General features: G+C 43.3%; 2 protein-coding genes across 25 annotated transcripts in view; one reads left to right on the top strand and one right to left on the bottom strand.

Annotated features, from left to right (window-relative positions):
- LOC105495639 (zinc finger protein 382) overlaps nucleotides 1–18,530 on the bottom strand; it is a 92,419-nt gene that overhangs the window by 53,250 nt on the left and 20,639 nt on the right. For 9 of the 21 annotated variants that reach the window (XR_011617472.1, XR_011617473.1, XR_011617475.1 and 6 more), the window contains exons 2-4: nucleotides 13,550–13,620; nucleotides 11,113–11,239; nucleotides 10,428–10,520 (exon numbers count right to left, since the gene is read on the bottom strand). Coding sequence is in view for 15 of the 21 variants with exons in the window: in XM_071086434.1 (XP_070942535.1) it covers nucleotides 10,428–10,520; nucleotides 11,113–11,239; nucleotides 13,550–13,620 (291 nt within the window). In the remaining 6 variants the exon portion in view is untranslated. Of the gene's footprint in view, nucleotides 1–10,427; nucleotides 10,521–11,112; nucleotides 13,621–15,437; nucleotides 15,852–16,017; nucleotides 17,095–18,530 lie in introns of those variants that run through there. The other 12 variants (XM_071086447.1, XM_071086446.1, XM_071086442.1 and 9 more) reach the window with 12 other exon arrangements.
- LOC105495455 (zinc finger protein 529) overlaps nucleotides 15,882–18,530 on the top strand; it is a 51,213-nt gene continuing 48,564 nt past the window's right edge. For 3 of the 4 annotated variants that reach the window (XM_011765049.3, XM_011765043.3, XM_071086431.1), the window contains exon 1: nucleotides 15,888–16,038. The gene's annotated coding sequence lies outside the window, so the exon portion shown is untranslated. Of the gene's footprint in view, nucleotides 16,039–18,530 lie in introns of all 4 variants that reach the window. The other variant, XR_011617471.1, reaches the window with a different exon arrangement.

Genomic DNA, 18,530 nt, shown 5'->3' with positions numbered 1-18,530 from the left:
CCTTGACTGATTTTAATCTTTTCCTGTAACAAATTGTAACTGTGAGTATAACAGCTTTCACTGAGTTCCATGGGTCTTTTCAGCAAATTATCAAACCTGGCCAGGTGTGGCGGCTCACACCTGTAATCCCAGCACTTTTGGAGGCCGAGGCAGGTGGATCACTTGAGGTCAGAGATTTGAGACCACCCTGGCCAACACAGTAAAACCCTGTCTCTATTAAAATACAAAAATCAGCAAGGCATGGTGGCACATGCCTATAATCCCAGCTACTTGGGAGGCTGAGAATCGCTTGAACCTGGGAGGTGGAGGTTGCAGTGAGCCAAGATCGTGCCACTGTACTCTAGCCTGAACGACAGAGTGAGACTCTGTCTCAAAAAAAAAAAAAAATTATCGGCCCTAAGGGCAGTCCTGGGTATCCCTGAATTTACAGCTGGTGTCAGAAGTAAGGGTGGTCTTGTATGGATTACTGTACCCTCTAACTTCATAGCTGGCTAACTTTGCAAGTATATATGGAACATGTAGTATCCGTCATATAAGGAAAGGTCCAGCTGTGATGAATAGAACCAATTACAGTTTTCCCTCATTATCCAATCCAAGGGGACAGGTTCCGAAACCCCTAAGGATACTAAAATCCAAAGATGCTCAAGTCCCTCATATAAAATAGTGTAGTATTTGCATATAACCTATACATCTCCTCCTGTACACTTTAAATCATCTCTAGATGACTTATAATACCTAACACAATGCAAATGCTATGCCAACAGCTATTATACTATACTGATTTTTATTTGTATTTTGTGTATGTGTGTGTGTTTGTGTATTTTTTTTCTATTGGCAGTTGGTTGAATCTGCTGATGTGGAAGCCATGAATTGGCGGGCTGATTGTATATGGAGTATATTTAGGACTCTTGAACAAATAAGAGATTATCAAAAGCTCTTAGTCACAGACAGAAATACATTTGGAATGACCAAATGAGGTATGATCCTGTCACCCATGAAAACAGAGGGATTTAAATTTCATATTAAAAAGTGTTATCTTTTTAGCATAATGACAGAATAAACTGGAAAAAAAAAAAAAACTAAGGAAAAATCATGGCAAATTCAAAGATTAATTACAGCAGCCCACACCTGAAATGATATGGCTCTCACTTTGGAAGCTGTCAATGGCAAATGAGAATAAAAGAAGATGTAAAGAGGCCGGGCGCGGTGGCTCAAGCCTGTAATCCCAGCACTTTGGGAGGCCGAGACGGGCGGATCACGAGGTCAGGAGATCGAGACCATCCTGGCTAACACAGTGAAACCCCGTCTCTACTAAAAAATACAAAAAACTAGCTGGGCGAGGTGGCGGGCGCCTGTAGTCCCAGGTACTCGGGAGGCTGAGGCAGGAGAATGGCGTGAACCCAGGAGGCGGAGCTTGCAGTGAGCTGAGATCTGGCCACTGCACTCCAGCCTAGGCAAGAGAGCCAGACTCCGCCTCAAAAAAAAAAAAAAAAAAAGAAGATGTAAAGATATTTTACAGGGTGCGATAATATAACACATTGTAGAGAGATGATTAAGAAAGTATAAGAGATGATGGACTGAATCCTATACTACTTGGGCTGATTATGGGCACAAGAAAATACAGAAACAAATAATAATAAATAAGATTATGGGAACAGGCCTGGCGTGGTGGCTCATTCCTGCAATCCCAGCACTTTGGGAGGCTGAGGCGGGCAGATCACTTAAGGTCAGGAGTTCGAGACCAACCTGGCCAACATGGTGAAACCCCATCTCTACTGAAAATACAAAAATTAGCCAGGCGTGGTGGCATGTGCCTGTAATCCTAGCACTTTGGGAGGCTGAGGCGGGCAGATCACTTAAGGTCAGGAGTTCGAGACCAACCTGGCCAACATGGTGAAACCCCATCTCTACTGAAAATACATAAATTAGCCAGGTGTGGTGGCATGTGCCTGTAATCCCAGGTATTCGGGAGGCTGAGGAGACAGGATCACTTGAACCTGGGAGGCAGAGGTTGCAGTGTGCCCAGATCACGCCATTGCACTCCGGCCTGGGCAGCAGAGCGAGACTTCATCTCAAAGTCTCGGTTAACTACATTGCTGCAGGGCAAGACTGCAAGGAGCCCAAAGGGGAAAGAATGCTAGAGCCCTGAAGGAACTGAGCAAAGAGTTCAGTGGCTGCTTAGCTCTGAGAAAGAGTTTGCGATTCTAGCCCTGTGCCAACAGGAACCTTGTTAAAATCTTGGTCCCAATACCAGCAAATTGGAAATGTGATATTAAAAGAGAGCAGTTCAGCATGGATTCATGAAGACCAATATGGGGCAGTCCCTTTCTGGTATTTTTAAACGCACTGAAAATTTTAAAGCAGAGTGGAAAAACAGGCAAATAAAACAAAATAAAAGAGCAAAAAATCCTGGTCCATTCATCTTTGTCCTGGGTTAGGTGAAAACTAAACAAAACAAAACAAAACAACTTTGGTCTTTCCATTGAGACTCCAGAAGGGCCGTGTTTTAGGAGTAGAGACTGCATCCCAGGACTCAGGACAACACCATAAAACTTTAATCAACTAGGCCCAGTCCTTGGGCATGTCCACCGAAGGGCCCAGTTTTAGAAAGAATTCTGTCAAGTCGGTTTAGCTGGAATCCCCCACTCTCAATATCTGATCTCTCGCCTCACCAGCCCCTGCAGGTGATATCTGATCACCATGACCTGCTTTCAGTAGGAATCCTGGTAGGTCAGCTGAGCAAGATTACCCTATCCACTCAGTAATTTCCCATCACGGCCCCTCTCCCCCAACTATAAATTTCCTCTCTTCCTTATCGTATTCAGAGTTGGCCCATTCTCTCCCCACTACTTCAAAACCGCATTGTAGCAGTCCCTGAGATCTGCCTTACAAGTGTCAGGATAATGTTTTTCTTTAGTATTTATAGTAACACAGCTTGGATAGGAACAGATTGATTATTGGACCCCTTTGGCATCTCACCCAGAACCCCAAGTGCACACCTTTTGAGCCTTAGTCTTCACTCCTGACTGACTGGGGACCCATTGGTGAGTCAGACTCCTGGTTCACCGCTCTGGACAAACTCCCATTGAAGCTGGTACAACATTTTGATTCCTTAGATTCTGAGCATACTCTAGAGGCTGGGTTAGAATCCTAGGTTCCTCTGTTTATATGAAGTTGGGTTAGAGACATTGGTTTCTTTGTTTAAAAAGTACCTGCTGGGCTACAGGTCTTTCTTCCTGTGTCTTTCTTTTGGGTGGGAATTCACTTCCTGACTCTCGGGGCTAGAAAATTCTTGACCTGTGAGGCCTCTCTGTTTGATCCTGTTTCTCCCATGGGAACTTCTCAGTTGACTGATGGTGTATGTTCCCCTGTTGGTATATGCTCTGCCAGCTCCCTCCGCTTCCTTTCTTCTTGGCATCACTTTACTAAGGATTCTCTAAACTGGCTCCTGTAAGACCTCTCCTTTCCCACTGCTCCACTCCTCCTTCCTCCTCTCACCACCTCTGATCATCCCTTCGGTTCCCCTGAATCCTTTGACATGTGGCCCTTCAGAACTCCTCCATCCCTTTATCCACCCTGCCAGACCTTTCCCTTCCCACTCTAACCCCTACAGTCACTTGAACTTTAGGTGCCCTGCCCCACATTGGGGGCACTCAAGGGGCCCCCAAAAGAAACACCTGTGGCTGAGAAGGAAAAAAGGGCTAACTGGAAACAAAGTGGATATTTTATTCACTCAGCCAAGCTTTGGAGACATCCAGATAGCTCAGTGGCACACCTAAAATTCAGTCACAGCTTCCTTAAGATTATATAACAGGGAAAATGAAAATCTGAAAATCTCCTCCACAAATATTGGCTAAAAAGCATTAGCCCACACATTGAACAGCTAACCTTGTTCCATGTGTCAGAAACACAATTCAGATAAAAATATAAAGTGGAGCAACGATGAGGTGTAACACTATTTTACTGACTCCTGGCTAACATTTTAGAATGAAAGTTATAAGATCTCTGTTTGGGACTGTCTGCCTATGTATGTCTATGTATGTATATTATGTATATGTGATATTTTCTTACCTCGAGATGGTATTAATTATTTATTTAAACATTTTAGTTATTTAGAGATGAGGTCTCACTATTGCCCAGGCTGGAGTGCAGTAGTGCATAGCTCTCTGCAGCCTTGAACTCCTGGGCTTAAGTGATTCTCCTGCCTCAGCTTTCTGAATAGCTGGATCTACAAGTGCACACCACTGCACTGGGATACATTTTTTTCAGAGACTGGGTCTTGCTATGTTGCCCAGGCTGGCCTCACACTCCTGGCCTCAAGTGATCCTCCTGCCTCAGCCTCCTGAGTAGCTGGAATTACAGGTGTGAGCCACAGCACTTGGCCAAAGTAATGTATAAACTCCCTTAAAGAGTTTATTCAAATTGTTTTAAGATAAAAATGAGTGTTTGTGTAAGTGAAATGTTCCTAACACCCCCAGAAATATAGGAACTAACCCAAAGGCCTTTCAAGTTCATGTGACTTGGGGTAAAATTTTGATAACTGAGTTTAATATTTTTGGTTTAATAAGAAGAGGTTCATCTATGAGCACATATTTTTATTTTACTTGGCTTTACTAGTCAAATAAGTTACTATTGTATTTACTATGTTTAAAACTATAAAAACTATACATTCAACTTAAGAAAAAAGGCACAAATAAATATGTAGTAAAAATGAATTGTCTGATATCCATTATTTCATATACATCAAACATAGCAGGAAAACAAAACAAACCTATGCATTTAACTTTTCAGGTTTTCCTGATTTGCTTTTAATTGCCTTTTACTTGTATATGCTATACAGTTAACAAAGAAGTGACTTGAGATAATGGCTAGTTTTGTTTAACGTATTATGAAATTTTCATGAACAATCCAAACATAATAAATACTATTTGTGTAGGTCAATATAAGTGGAATAAGAGTTTTATAAATAGGCTTTTCCACAGTTGTTTCATAATATCTGCCTAAAAACAGTTTCCAAAATCTTCTTGGTAACCTGCAACCTAAGAGTCATGCTAAGTTAACTAATACTCATTTATAATTTCTCTACTGAAACATTCATTATTGAATATGTTTAAATTTACATACTTTTGGCTCTTTAATTTTATACAGAATAGAAAGACTAAACATATTTGGATCTGTTAAACGCTAAAAAATTGTACTATGAGAAAACATGTATTGATAAAGTTGTGAGATGATGTATTCATAACATTTGCTAATCTGTTACAGCATGCTAATATGTAGCAGATAATTCACAACTATCTACTTCTTAGTTTACTCTGTTAAAAGGTTACTAATGGTTAACATTATAATCACTATATGTAATTAAAACTACTAAAAATAGGCGGGGGCAGTGGCTCACGCCTGTAGTCCCAGCACTTTGGGAGGCTACGGCGGATCACCTGAGGTCAGGAGTTCGAGACCGGCCTGGCCAATATGGTGAAACGCCGTCTCTACTAAAAAAACACAAAAATTAGCTGGGCATGGTGGTGCGCACCTGTCATCCCAGCTGCTCCTCAGGAGTCTGAGGCACAAGAATCGCTTGAATCCGGGAGTTGGAGGTTGCAGTGAGCTGAGATCCTGCCACTGTACTCCAGCCTGGGCGACAGAGCAAAAGACTGTCTCAAAAAAAAAAAATAATAATAATAATAATAAAATAAAGAAAGGAAGAAAAAGAAAGAAAGAAATGGTTCATTGCAACCTCTGACTCCCGGGTTCAAGCAGTTCTCCTGCCTCAGCCTCCTGAGTAGCTGGGATTACTAGTGTGCACCACCACGCCCAGCTATTTTTTGTATTCTTTTAGTAGAGACGGGGTTTTGCCATGTTGGCCAGGCTGGTCTTGAATCCTGACCTCAGGTAATCCACCCACCTAAGCCTCCCAAAGTGCTGAGGTTACAGGCATGAGCCACTGTGCCCGGCTCACTCTTACTATTTACAATAGCATCAGAAATATTAAAAGCTTAGAGAGGGCCTGGGGCAGTGGCTTACGCCTGTAATCCCAGCACTTTGGGAGGCCGAGGCAGGCGGATCATGAGGTCAGGAGATCGAGACCATCCTGGCAAACATGGTAAAATCCCATTTCTTCTAAAAATACAAAGAAATTAGCCGGGCGTGGTGGTGGGCACCTGTAGTCCCAGCTTCTCGGGAGGCTGAGGCAGGAGAATGGCGTGAATCTGGGAGGCAGCGGAGCTTGCAGTGAGCGGAGATCGCGCCACTACACTCCAGCCTGGGCAACAGAGCATGACTCCGTCTTAAAAAAAAAAAAAAAGCTTAGAGAGAAACTTAATGAGCAATACTTAAGAATTCTATACTAAAAACAGGAATTTCTTACAGGAATTAGAGAAGCTAACTAAAATGGAAAGCTATAGCATTGTCATGAACCACAGAACTCAATATTGCTAAGACATTAGTTCTCACTAATAAAAAACCTAGCACGTTTATCTAAAGAAATCAAGAAGTTGATTCCAAAATGAAATTGAGAAGAAAATGACCTAGAATAGCTAAAAGTTGTTTTCGTTTGTTTGCTTGCTTTTTTTTGAGATAGAGTCTCACTCTGTTGCCCGGCTAGAGTGCAATGGCACAGTTTTGGCTCACTGCAATCTGTGCCTCCCAGGTTCAAGCAATTCTCCTGCCTCAACCTCCCGAGTAGCTGGGACCACAGGTGTGTGCACCATACCTGGCTAATTTTTGTATTTTTAGTAGAGATGGGGTTTCACCATGTTGGCCAGGCTGGTCTTGAACTCCTGACCTCAGGTGATCTGCCCGCCTCGGCCTCCCAAAGTGCTGGGGTTACAGGCATGAGCCACTATGCCTGGCCCTAAAAGTTTTTAAAAAGCACAAAGTTAGAAGACTTACTCTAACTGACTTCTAGACTTCTTATAAAGTTACAATAATCAAAGACCAGGTGGTATTGTCAATGTGACTTAAAATATGTCCAAAGAAACAACAGATTGTCCAAAAATAGACTGACACAAATGTGATCAATTTTCTCTATGATCATCAGAGTAATTCAGGCAACAAATACTGATGGAACAAATTGATAACCATATAGAAGAATAGACTCTCGAACCCTACTTCACATCATAAAAAAAACATGAGGTGCATCACAGAACTAATCATAAAAAGCAAAATATACAGCCAGGTGCAGTGGCTCACACCTGTAATCCCAGCACTTTGGGAGGCTGAGACAGGCAAATGACCTAAGGCTGGGAGTTCGAGACCAGCCTGACCAACAAGGAGAAACCCTGCCTCTACTAAAAATACAGAATTAGTGGGGCGTGGTGGTGGATGCCTATAATTCCAGCTACTTGGGAGGCTGAGGCAGGAGAATCGCTTGAACCCGGGAGGCGGAGGTTGCGGTGAGCTGAGATTGTGCCATTGCACTCTAGCCTGGGCAACAAGAGCAGAATACTGTCTCAAAAAAAAGCAAAATATACACAGAAAATACAGAGCACTATCCTCACCATACCTAGAAAAGAGAACTATCCTCACTATACTTAGAAAAAGACAAATATTTGTTTAAGAGGTCAAATAATTAATTAATTATAAAAGAAACAATGATTAACTGAAATTCACCAAAGTTAAAAACTTCTATTCCTCAAAAGACACAATTAAAATGAATACACAAGTCATAGACTAGGGAAAATATTTGTAATACGTACATTGAACAAAAGATGTCTATCCACAATATGTAAACAATTCCTACTACTCAAGCAAAAATAGATACTACTTAAATAAAAAATGGATAAAACACTTGAACAGGGCTGGGCATGGTAGCTCACGCCTGTAATCCCAGCACTTTGGGAGGCCAAGGTGGGCGGATGGCAAGGTCAGGAGTTTGAGACCAGCCTGGCCAATATCATGAAACCCCATCTCTACTAAAAATACAAAAAAGTACCCAGTGTGGTGGTGCACATTTGTAATCCCAGCAAATTGGGAGGCTGAGGCAGGAGAATTGCTTGAACCCAGGAAGCAGAGGTTGCAGTGAGCCAAGATTGCGCTACTGAACTCCAGCCTGGGCGACAGAGTGAGACTCCATCTCAACACCAAAGAAACAAACAAACGAACAAACAAACAAAACACTTGAACAGATGCCTCTAATATAAAAAGCACGTGAAAAGGTTTTCAATATTATTAGCCGTAAGATAAATCTAAATTAAAACTGCGAAGTTGGCCGAGTGCGCTGGCTCACGCCTGTAATCCCAGCACTTTAGGAGGCTAAGGCGGGCGGATCACGAGGTCAGCAGTTTGAGACCAGCCTGATCAACATGGTGAAACCCCGTCTCTACTAAAAATACAAAAATTAGCTGGGCATGGTGGCACACGCCAGTAATCCCAGCTACTTAGGAGGCTGAGGCAGGAGAATTGCTTGAACTCAGGAGGCGGAGATTGCAATGAGCTGAGACTGCGCCATGGCACTCCAGCCCAGACAACAGAGCGAAACTCTGTCTCAAAAAAAAAAAAAACTGCAAAGTTATACCACAAGAATGGCCAAAATGACCAGAATGGCCAAAATGAACATAAAATATAGAAAAGAATGTGGGGCAATCAAAATTCTCATACAGTGCTGATGAAAGTCTAAAGTGGTATAGTAGTTTTAGCTACTAAACTACTAAACTAAAATGGTAGTTTCTAAAGAAGTAAAATATGTATCTGCCTTATGAATCAGCAATATCACTGCTAGGTGTTTACTAGAGAAAAATAAACATGTATGTCCACAGAAATATTTTTACAAGAATGACTATAGCAACTTTGTTCATAAACTAAAAACATCCTAAACTAAAAACACCCCAAATGTCTTTCAACAAGAGATGCATAAACTGATATATTCATACAATGGAAAACTGTTTCACAGTTAACAAACTACTTATGCATGCAGAAGCATGTATAAATCTCTCAGACATGAAGCTGAGTGAAAGAAAGCAGATATGAAAAAGGTTTGCAATAGACAAAATGAATCTATGTTGGTAGACGTCACAACTCTGATTGTCTTAATGGGAGGGACTGAGTTGGAAGAGGCCTGGTGGATCTTAATGGGTTAATGAAACTGTCTTTTATCTTGATTGGAGTGTGAGATACATGGGTTTATACTTCTGTCAGAACTCACAGAACTTTACACTTTATATCTCCATGTACGTTATACCTATAAAACATGGAATAGATTCTTGGTAAGGTAATAGCAGCCAATATTTCCACAAACACAGGTAAACAAGGAAAAGATTTACATGGGGGTGATATTCATACCTAAAATTTACATTTTAGAGGCATGAAAGTCAGCCATATATAGGCACTTTACAGGTCTCAGGTCTTTAATACATCACTAATAGGAAGGCTACTATGAAAATATAGAAAATAAAAAGTGCTGGTGAAGAAACTGTAACCCTTGTACACTGTTGGTGGGAATGTGAAATGATGCAGCTACTACAGAAAACAGTATGGTGATTCCTTAAATATTAAACACAGAATTACCACATTATTCAGCAATTCCACTTCTGAGACTATACCCAAAAGAACTGAAAGCAGGGACTAAAACTGATATTTGTACACCCATGTTCACAGCAGCAATAGTCACAATAGCCAAAAGATGGAAGGAACCCAACTGACCACTGATGTATGAATGAATAAGCAAAATGTGGTATATACATACAACAGAATATTAATCAGCATTAAAAAGGAAGGAATGGATGAACCTGGAGGACATTATGTTAAGTAAAATAAGCCAGTCAGAAAAAGGATAAACACTATGTGATTCCACTTACAAGAGGTACCTAGAGTAGTCAAATTTACAGAGACTGTAAGTAGAACGGCGGTTGGCAGGGCTAGGGAGTAGGGATAAAGGGAAGTTATTTTTATTTATTTATTTTTTTGAGATGGAGTCTCGCTCTGTCACCCAGGCTGGAGTGCAGTGGTGTTATCTTGGCTCACTGCAACCTCTGCCTCCCAGGTTCAAGCAATTCTCCTGCTTCAGCCTCCCAAGTAGCTGGGATTCCAGATGCCCGCCACCACGCCCAGTTAATTTTTTGTATTTTTAGTAGAGACGGGGTTTCACCATGTTAGCCAGAATGGTCTCGATCTCCTGACCTCATGATCCGCCCACTTCGGCCTCCCAAAGTGCTGGGATTACAGGCGTGAGCCACCGCACCCGGCTGTGGGAAATTAATGGGTACAGAGCTTCATTTTTGCAAGATGAGTTCTGGAGATGGATGGTAGTGATGGTTGCACGACAGTGAGAATGTACTTGATGCCACTGAACTATATGCTTAAAAAGTTTAAGATAGTATATTTAATGTTATGTGTATTTTACCACAATAACAAAAATAGATCCCTAAAAACATTCAAAGGCATCAACTACTTGAAATTTAATATTTACTAGACTTCATTTATAGACTCACCTAGATAGCTGTAACTTGGAAAAATTCTCTGTGTCCATAGCTCTTCTCCTTGTTCCAACTTGCGGATCATATCAGGCTTAGTCATGTGAAACCCTGATGATGGAAAATGAGACTCTTGGTCTAAGCTGTTTCGACTTTAAAACTATTGAAGTAAGATAAAGATACAACTTCAAGGTAGTAAATGAGGTATACATTAATGTCTTACCAAAGTTAATACCTTATACTACACAAGTGATGATATAATCATATTTTCTTTTCTTTTCTTTTTTCTTTTTTTTTTTTGAGACAGTCTCGCTCTGTCACCCAGGCTGGAGTGCAGTGGTGCAATCTTGACTCACTGCCACCTCGTCTCCCAGGTTCAAGCAATTCTCGTGCCTCAGCCTCCTAAGTAGCTGGGATTATAGGTATGTGCCACCACACCCAGCTAATTTTTGTACTTTTTAGTACAGATAGGGTTTCACCATGTTGGCCAGGCTGGTCTTGAACTCCTGGCCTCAAGTGATCCACCTGCCTCGGCCTCCCAAAGTGCTGGGATTACAGGCGTGAGCAACTGCGCCTGGCAAGATAATACTTTCTACTAAAAAAAAAAAAATTACCTCTAATCCCTGAAATTCAAAGTCCTATATGTATCAGGAATTCTTAGAAGGAGATGCATGACATTGAAAGATTCAGGAGTGCTTCTTACCCACAGATACAAAGTGGCAATAGTTTTCCAACATCACATCCCTGTAGAGGGCCTTCTGAGCAGGGTCTAGTTGCTGCCACTCCTCCTGGGTGAAGTCCACAGTCACATCCTTGAATGACACTGATCCCTGTAAGGGCATACTCTAGTTCATCCTGAAGTGATCGGAAATGTGTGAGAACTAGATATTGGAGACCTAGTACTGACAATGTTTACTGGTCAGACTAGTTTCCTTATTTATGTTTTATATTGTATAAAATTCTCTCTCTGAAAATACATCCATTTGTATTTACTTATAATCTCATGCTAAACATACTGAGATCACACTACTTGTCCTGAATGTGACTGGTTGCCTGGTAGACCAAAATGAATAAAACCCTGACCCTGCTCATGAGAAGTTACAGGCTAAGAGAGGGGCATACATGTAAATACATGCACTTAGTAGGTTTTACAGATGCAATGACAGAAATACGTACAAGGTAAAGTGTCACAAAACAAGGAAAAATTTCATTTTGTACTCTGAGGCTTCACTGAGGACATAAAAGTTTTGTACTCACAACGAATTTGTTTTGTAGGAATACAGGGCATCAGCTTTTAAAAATTCATGGGGAGAAAAAAACCAGTTAGTAAATCAGGAAATAGCAAAAGGCACAGTATGTTAGGAAACAGTCTTTGAGCTCTAAGAAGGAAAAGGTATATGGAGGTAGGCAGTGGGGATATTATGACATGACACTAGATTTTTTTTTCCTACAGAACAGCGGTCTTAAAGATATACTGAACACATTCCCAACATTGTAGCTATTTATAAACCATCAATAGGCATTTATGAAAATCTACATTGTTAATGATTACTGCTCTTGAATGTAAATTGTTAACATTTTATTTCCTTCCAGTAGACTATCTTGTACATTCTACTGTGATGCATGCCCTACTTTGGGTCTGCTGCTTTAAGGAACAGAAAGAACGTGAATAAACATAAGGACACACATGTTACGTGATAAAAGTTTTGAGGCAATACTCCTGAAGACTAGAAAAGGCTTAATGTATATTATGTGGGAATGACAATTAAGTAACCATGGTTAGAGATGTCTTCTAGATTAAGGAAGTGTCAGCGGACTGACGGAGAACAACTGCACCTACATGACCACCATTACAACAGAGATGGTTGTAAATTGGCTGTAGAGTGGAAAAGATACAGGCATGTTATCTGCATAGGCAAATGCATGGCTGCTGGGACTAGAAAGTGAAAATGGGAAACAGAAGAAAATGTAGGCTGGACCAAAGGAAGTAATGAGGTAAACCTTGGAAGTGTACTTTAAGTGTCTGTGGAACATACAGGTGGTGATAGCTAGTGGAGGTTGGATATATAGTTTTGACACTCTGGACAGGGGTCTAGAGTGGAGAGGGGTATTTGAGAGTCACTAGAATCACACTAAGTGTAGCCTTCAGAGTGAATATGATTATGCATAGAGAAAAAGGGACTGTGAAGAAGAGAACCAATTAGCATCTGACGAAAACCAATATTGTAAAGGTTGGTGGATGAGCTAAAGAGGAATTTTCTGAAAGATATGAAAAGAGGACAAAGTACTGTTTGATCAACAATAGAGTATTTCAAAAGTGGCCTGGCATATGGATTTCCTTCTCCTGCACCAGCATATAAAACATTAAAAGAAACTAAAAAGAAAATAACAAATCTCTAACAGCATCAGAATACTGGAAAGGTTTTCACTGGCAGGCCACAATTTATAGGATCAGCTAGCAGACATGAATAAAACAGGAAGATCAGAGAGGAGGAACACAAAACCTGTTTCTTTGACAAGCCTGCAATCAAATTGCTACCCTAAACGCCTCACAAAGCAGGACATCTTTCCAGAAACTAATGCTGGGATCTACCACTTCTATCTCCCAACATATCATTGCAAAACCTAGGCTAGCAGAGATAATTAAGGTTTTTCCATGTCTGCTCCATGACTACTCACAACTTAGATCTCAAATCAGCATCAGGACAAGTTAAATTGATTCAAGCCATATATTCCCATTTAAATCAAGACAATACCTTTCTGTTTCAGCAGTTTGTTTGTGAGAAGACTGAGAAAGGAGATGATGAATGATGTACCCAATGAATATGTACAACTAGAAGGTGCGCTTGGGGAAGGCTTAAGTTGATCTGGTTGGAATGGAGAAATTGTGAACAGGGCTGGATATAGGATGAGGCAGGTGAGGCATCTAGAATGCAAAATTTAGGAAGGCACAGCCCTGAGGGTACCCCTTAAATATTTCACCTCATGCCACTTGCCTGCCTCATCCTAATCTGGCCCTGACTGAAGACTAGTTTCACGGAAGAAAATCCCAATATCTGGGAAGGTTAAAGGACAGGGAAGCTCATGTTCATACACCATGAAAAAAAGTTATTCCATAAAGAGAGGAAACATCATCTCACCTGAGACATGGCTTTGAGATTTCTAGATGAAACTTCTCTTTTGAGCTCTTCTTTTGGAAAAGGAAACAGCCCTGAGAAAGCAGAGATAGAGGATACATGTATGTGTGAGACCATACTTAACTCAGAACTCCCGGAATTAACTCAGTTAAATCTGCATGAATGTTCACTATTTCAGCACTTGTCCACCCTACGTACCCTTCAGATGTCCAGGATGGTAGTTAGTGGGAAAACGGACAAATCAGTCTCCCTCACAAACACCAGAAACCCAGTCTGTTGGTAAAGTAGACAGGATTCTGGGGAACCTGTTTTAACTTCAAGAGAGGGAACATTGTGTTTTTCGCTCTGCAGCTCTGCCTTCCATCTCCCACTAAACACAGGTTTACTGTGTATTTCCAAATGGTTCTTCTTGGACCTTTTGCCAATTTACACTGACAGTAGTGGATGAGAATACCTTCCCAAGCCCTGATGAAGACAGTTGACAACTTTTAAATCTGTGCTTATCTGGTCTATATTGTATTGAGAATGATTTTTTTTTTTTTTTTTTTTTTGAGACGGAGTTTCACTCTTGTTGCCTAGGCTGGAGTGCAATGGTACAATCTCAGCTCACCACAACCTCCACCTCCCGGGTTCAAGCGATTCTCTTACCTCAGCCTCCTGAATAGCTGGGATTACAAGCATGTACCACCACACCCAGCTAATTTTGTATTTTTAGTAGAGTCGGGGTTTCTCCATGTTGGTCAGGCTGGTCTCGATCTCCCAATCTCAGGTGATCTGCCCACCTTGGCATCCCAAAGCGCTGGGATTACAGGCATCAGCCACCACGCCAGGCCCGCAAAATAACAATTTTAATTATTACAGTGAGACTGGACTTATTAAAAATCTATCCAATATTTTTTATTACCTTAGCATGTCTAAGGGAGTAGGGAACCTCACTCATATAGAAGTGTTGAAAGTGGTAGTTATGACAGGCACGGTGGCTCACACCTGTAATCCCAGCACTTTGGCAGGCCTGGAGGGGGAGGATCACTTGAGGTCAGGAGTTCAAGACCAGCCTGGGCAACATGGTGAAACCCCATCTCTACTAAAAATACAAAAATTAACTGGGTGTGGTGGCGCAAGCCTGTAGTCCCAGCTAGTCAGGAAGCTGGGGCAGGTGAATCACTTGAACTCCAGGGGCAGAGGTTGCAGTGAGCAGAGATCACGCCACTGCACTTCAGCCTGGGCAAAAGAGCAAGATTCCATCTTAAAACAAACAAACAAACAAAAACAACAACAAAAGTGGTAGCTATGGTAAAAAAAAAAAAAATTTTTTTCCTGCATGGCCCCCAGTGGAACGCTATTCATTTCAACATATTGGTTTTAGTTAATATAGTGTTTCCAGGTAACGAATCTGGGAATTATGAAAATCACCTTTTCCCCTCTGATACTGTTATCTCTATTTTATTTGCTAAATTGCTGATTAGTTACAATTTTGGAGGGAGGTTTAATGGCTACCATTCAGATAATCAAATCTTACATAACCAACTAGCCATGGTCATAACAGAGTTCCTCAATCATTCAAATATTTAGGTCACCAAGGCCACAAAACCACCAGAAGTAACAGTAGGTTACAAACACATGCAGAGTCACAGTCAATCAAACATCCTTCAGAGAACCAGCAACCTACAGGCCCCACTTGTCATTCACAACCTCAGACAGCAGCTAACACGATTCCAGGCAAAGTCACAATCACATCCACAAATCACTTTCAATTCTCCACACTCACAGTCTCAAATGCGACTCACACCTAATCTAAAAATAGACACACGCAGAGGAAACCTCGCGCAGCAACACTACTCCGTCCACTTTTCACACAATCGGCCACAACATCCCAAAGAGAGACAAGCACCTAAAATGCAGCAGGTTGGGCGCAGGAGGCCACCCCCATTCAACTCGCGCGCGCGCGCACACTTAGCGCCCGCTCCGCGCAGGGACCCGCCGCCAGCGATGGCGCTTCCGCGGGATCAGAACGGGCAAAATCCCCCTTCGCGTAGCTCGCTCCGGGTCACCCTCAAGGTCACGCCCACGGACCACGCCCGGGGCCCGGCTCGTACAGATCTGAGCGTCTGGATACCGCGGTCTCGGTTCCCTCTTCAGAATTACCAGGCCCGGCTGGGACTCTTGGTTACCTCCCTGGCCTCCCCACCCGGTTCCGCGTCCTTAGACAGCTCTCCCGGAACGGAGCTCCCAGTGCCCTCCTCGGCCTCCTCAGCACCCCTGGCACCCACCAAGCCTCACCCCCGGCCCAGGGTGAGTCGTCTGCGCCTGCGCACTCGCGCGTGGGCCTGAGCTCCCAGGAGTCTCCGGGGCGGCCCGTTAGGCGCCGCGCGGTGCTCGCTGCGGGCGCTCCCCTCCATTTGCACCCACGCCGACTCTATTGCGACGGGGACTACGCTTCTCCCAGGACCCCGGCTCCCTTTTCCGTTAACCTGGTGGTCGTTTTCCGTGTGGTGAGTTGAGGTGACCCGGGTCTGGATGCGAGAGGAGCTCACGGCAGGGGACCCGGGTTCCTGGGGCGCGGAGAGGGCTTGTGGAGGCAGAAGCCCCAGGCCTGTGTGCAAGTTACCTGCTGGGGAGGGAGACTGTGTGACTGTGTGTGTGTGTGCGGTTCTGTGGCTGCGTCCGTGTGTGGTGTGATTGTGAGTGGGCGCGCCTGTGACGGGCCCGGGACGGGTGCGGGGTATGTGCACAGCAGGTGCACAGCCGGGACAGCCCTGACTGTCCCCTATTGGGTCCGCGGGACCGAGTGGGGGCGGGACCGTTTTTATGACGGCGCTGAGCGGTGACAGTGAATGTGTCATGCTGTTATCAGTGATCCTGTGATAGCGCTGTTGTGACCCACTGGAGACTGTGGTCAAAACTGGCCTGGTGCAGCTTTACAGAGTTTGATTTCTGCAGTTCTGGGTCTCGGGAATAGGTGGACAAAATCGCTGTGTGGCTCGATCTCTGTCTGTGGAAGACTCCGAGACCTTCTGTTCTAAAGCATGGCCCCTGTCGCTTTCATAAAGCATAATGCACAGTGGCATGCAGCCTTGCCAATGTTGGGGCCAATTTTAAGTTGCGTGATTTCTTAAGAGTGTGTTGTACTGGGATTTCTTTCACTGCCTCAGTCATTTCACCTTATAACCACATTGCACAGTGTGCAGTCAAATGGCTATCGAAAGGGAAGCTGGATATTTGAGATCCAGAATGAGGTTTCCAACTGAAAAAGCACAGCCTTGTGTTTCACATGGACAAGGCTGTGTACTGATATGCACAGCCTTGTGTTTGATACGGAGATGTTAGAGCTGGAATTGCTCCCAAGGCAAGGTCCTGGGAAGATATGATATTGAGGCCCCAAAAGTAGGATTCCTTTCTCCAAAGATGTGTGTGTGATGGAGTTTCACTCTTGCTGCCCAGGCTGGAGTGCAGTGGCGTGATCCCAGCTCACTGCTACCTCCGCCTTCTGGGTTCAAGTGATTCTCCTGCCTCAACCTCCCAAGTAGCTGGGATTATAAGCATCCACTGCCATGCCCAGCTATTTTTTTTTTTTTTTTGTATTTTTAGTAGAGACAGGGTTTCACCATATTGGCCAGTCTGGTCTCCCAACCCCCGACTTCAAGTGATCCACCCGCCTTGGCCTCCCAAAGTGCTGGGATTATAGGCATGAGCTGCTATGCCCAGCCAAATTTGCTACCATTTTCTTAAGAATTTTTGCATGAGGTTTTTGGTCTGTCATTTCTTGTAGTATCTTTATCAGGTTTTGGTATTAGGGTAGTACTGGCCTAAAAATATATGAACTGTCCTGTCCTTCCCTATTTTCTGAAAAAGTCTGTATAAGATTGGTATTATTTGTTCCTTAAATTTCTGGTTGAATTATCTGGCAAAATCATCTATGCCTGGAGATTTCTTTTCTTGATGTAATAAATTCAATTTCCTTTTTTTTTTTTTCCAGACGTAGTCTCGCTCTGTCACCCAGGCTGGAGTGCAGTGGCACGATCTCGGCTCACTGCAAGCTCCGCCTCCCCGGTTCATGCCATTCTCCTGCCTCAGCCTCCCAAGTAGCTGGGACTACAGGCGCCCGCCACCATGACCAGTTAATTTTTTTTGTAGTTTTTAGTAGAGATGGGGTTTCACCGTGTTAGCCAGGATGGTCTCGATCTCCTGTCCTGGTGATCCATCTGCCTCAGCCTCCCAAAGTGCTGGGATTACAGGCGTGACCAACCGTGCCTGGCCTCAATTTCCTTGATATATCTGTTTCATCTTGTGTGTTTTAGTAAGTTGTATTTTTTTTTTTTTTTTTTTTTTTGAGACGGAGTCTTGCTGTGTCACCCAGGCTGGAGTGCAATGGCCAGATCTCGGCTCACTGCAAGCTCCGCCTCCCGGGTTCACGCCATTCTCCTGCCTCAGCCTCCCGAGTAGCTGGGACTACAGGCACCCACCACCTCGCCCAGCTAGTTTTTTTTTGTATTTTTTTTATTAGAGACGGGGTTTCACCGTGTTAGCCAGGATGGTCTCGATCTCCTGACCTCGTGATCCGCCCGTCTCGGCCTCCCAAAGTGCTGGGATTACAGGCTTGAGCCACCGCGCCCGGCCATAAGTTGTATTTTTTTAAAGGAATTTTGTCCATTTCATCTGAATTCTCAAATTTGTTGACATTAAGTTGTCTATCGTAATTTTTTTTTTTTTTTTTTTTTTGAGACGGAGTCTTACTCTGTCACCAGGCTGGAGTACAGTGGCGTGATCTTGGCTCCCTGCAACCTCTGCCTCCCTGCAACCTCTGCCTCCCAGGTTCAAGTGATTCTCCTGCCTCAGCCTCCCGAGTAGCTGCGACTACAGGCGCGCACCACCACATTCAGCTAATTTTTGTATTTTTAGTAGAGATGGGGTTTTACCATGCTGGCCAGGATGGTCTCGATCCCTTGACCTTGTGATCTGCCCACCTTGGCCTCCCAATAATAAT

This window comes from Macaca nemestrina, chromosome 20 (genome assembly GCF_043159975.1).
Source record: "Macaca nemestrina isolate mMacNem1 chromosome 20, mMacNem.hap1, whole genome shotgun sequence".
Taxonomy (NCBI): Eukaryota; Metazoa; Chordata; class Mammalia; order Primates; family Cercopithecidae; genus Macaca; species Macaca nemestrina.
Note: the sequence above shows the minus strand (reverse complement) of the source record. Positions and strands in the feature narration are given on the sequence as shown.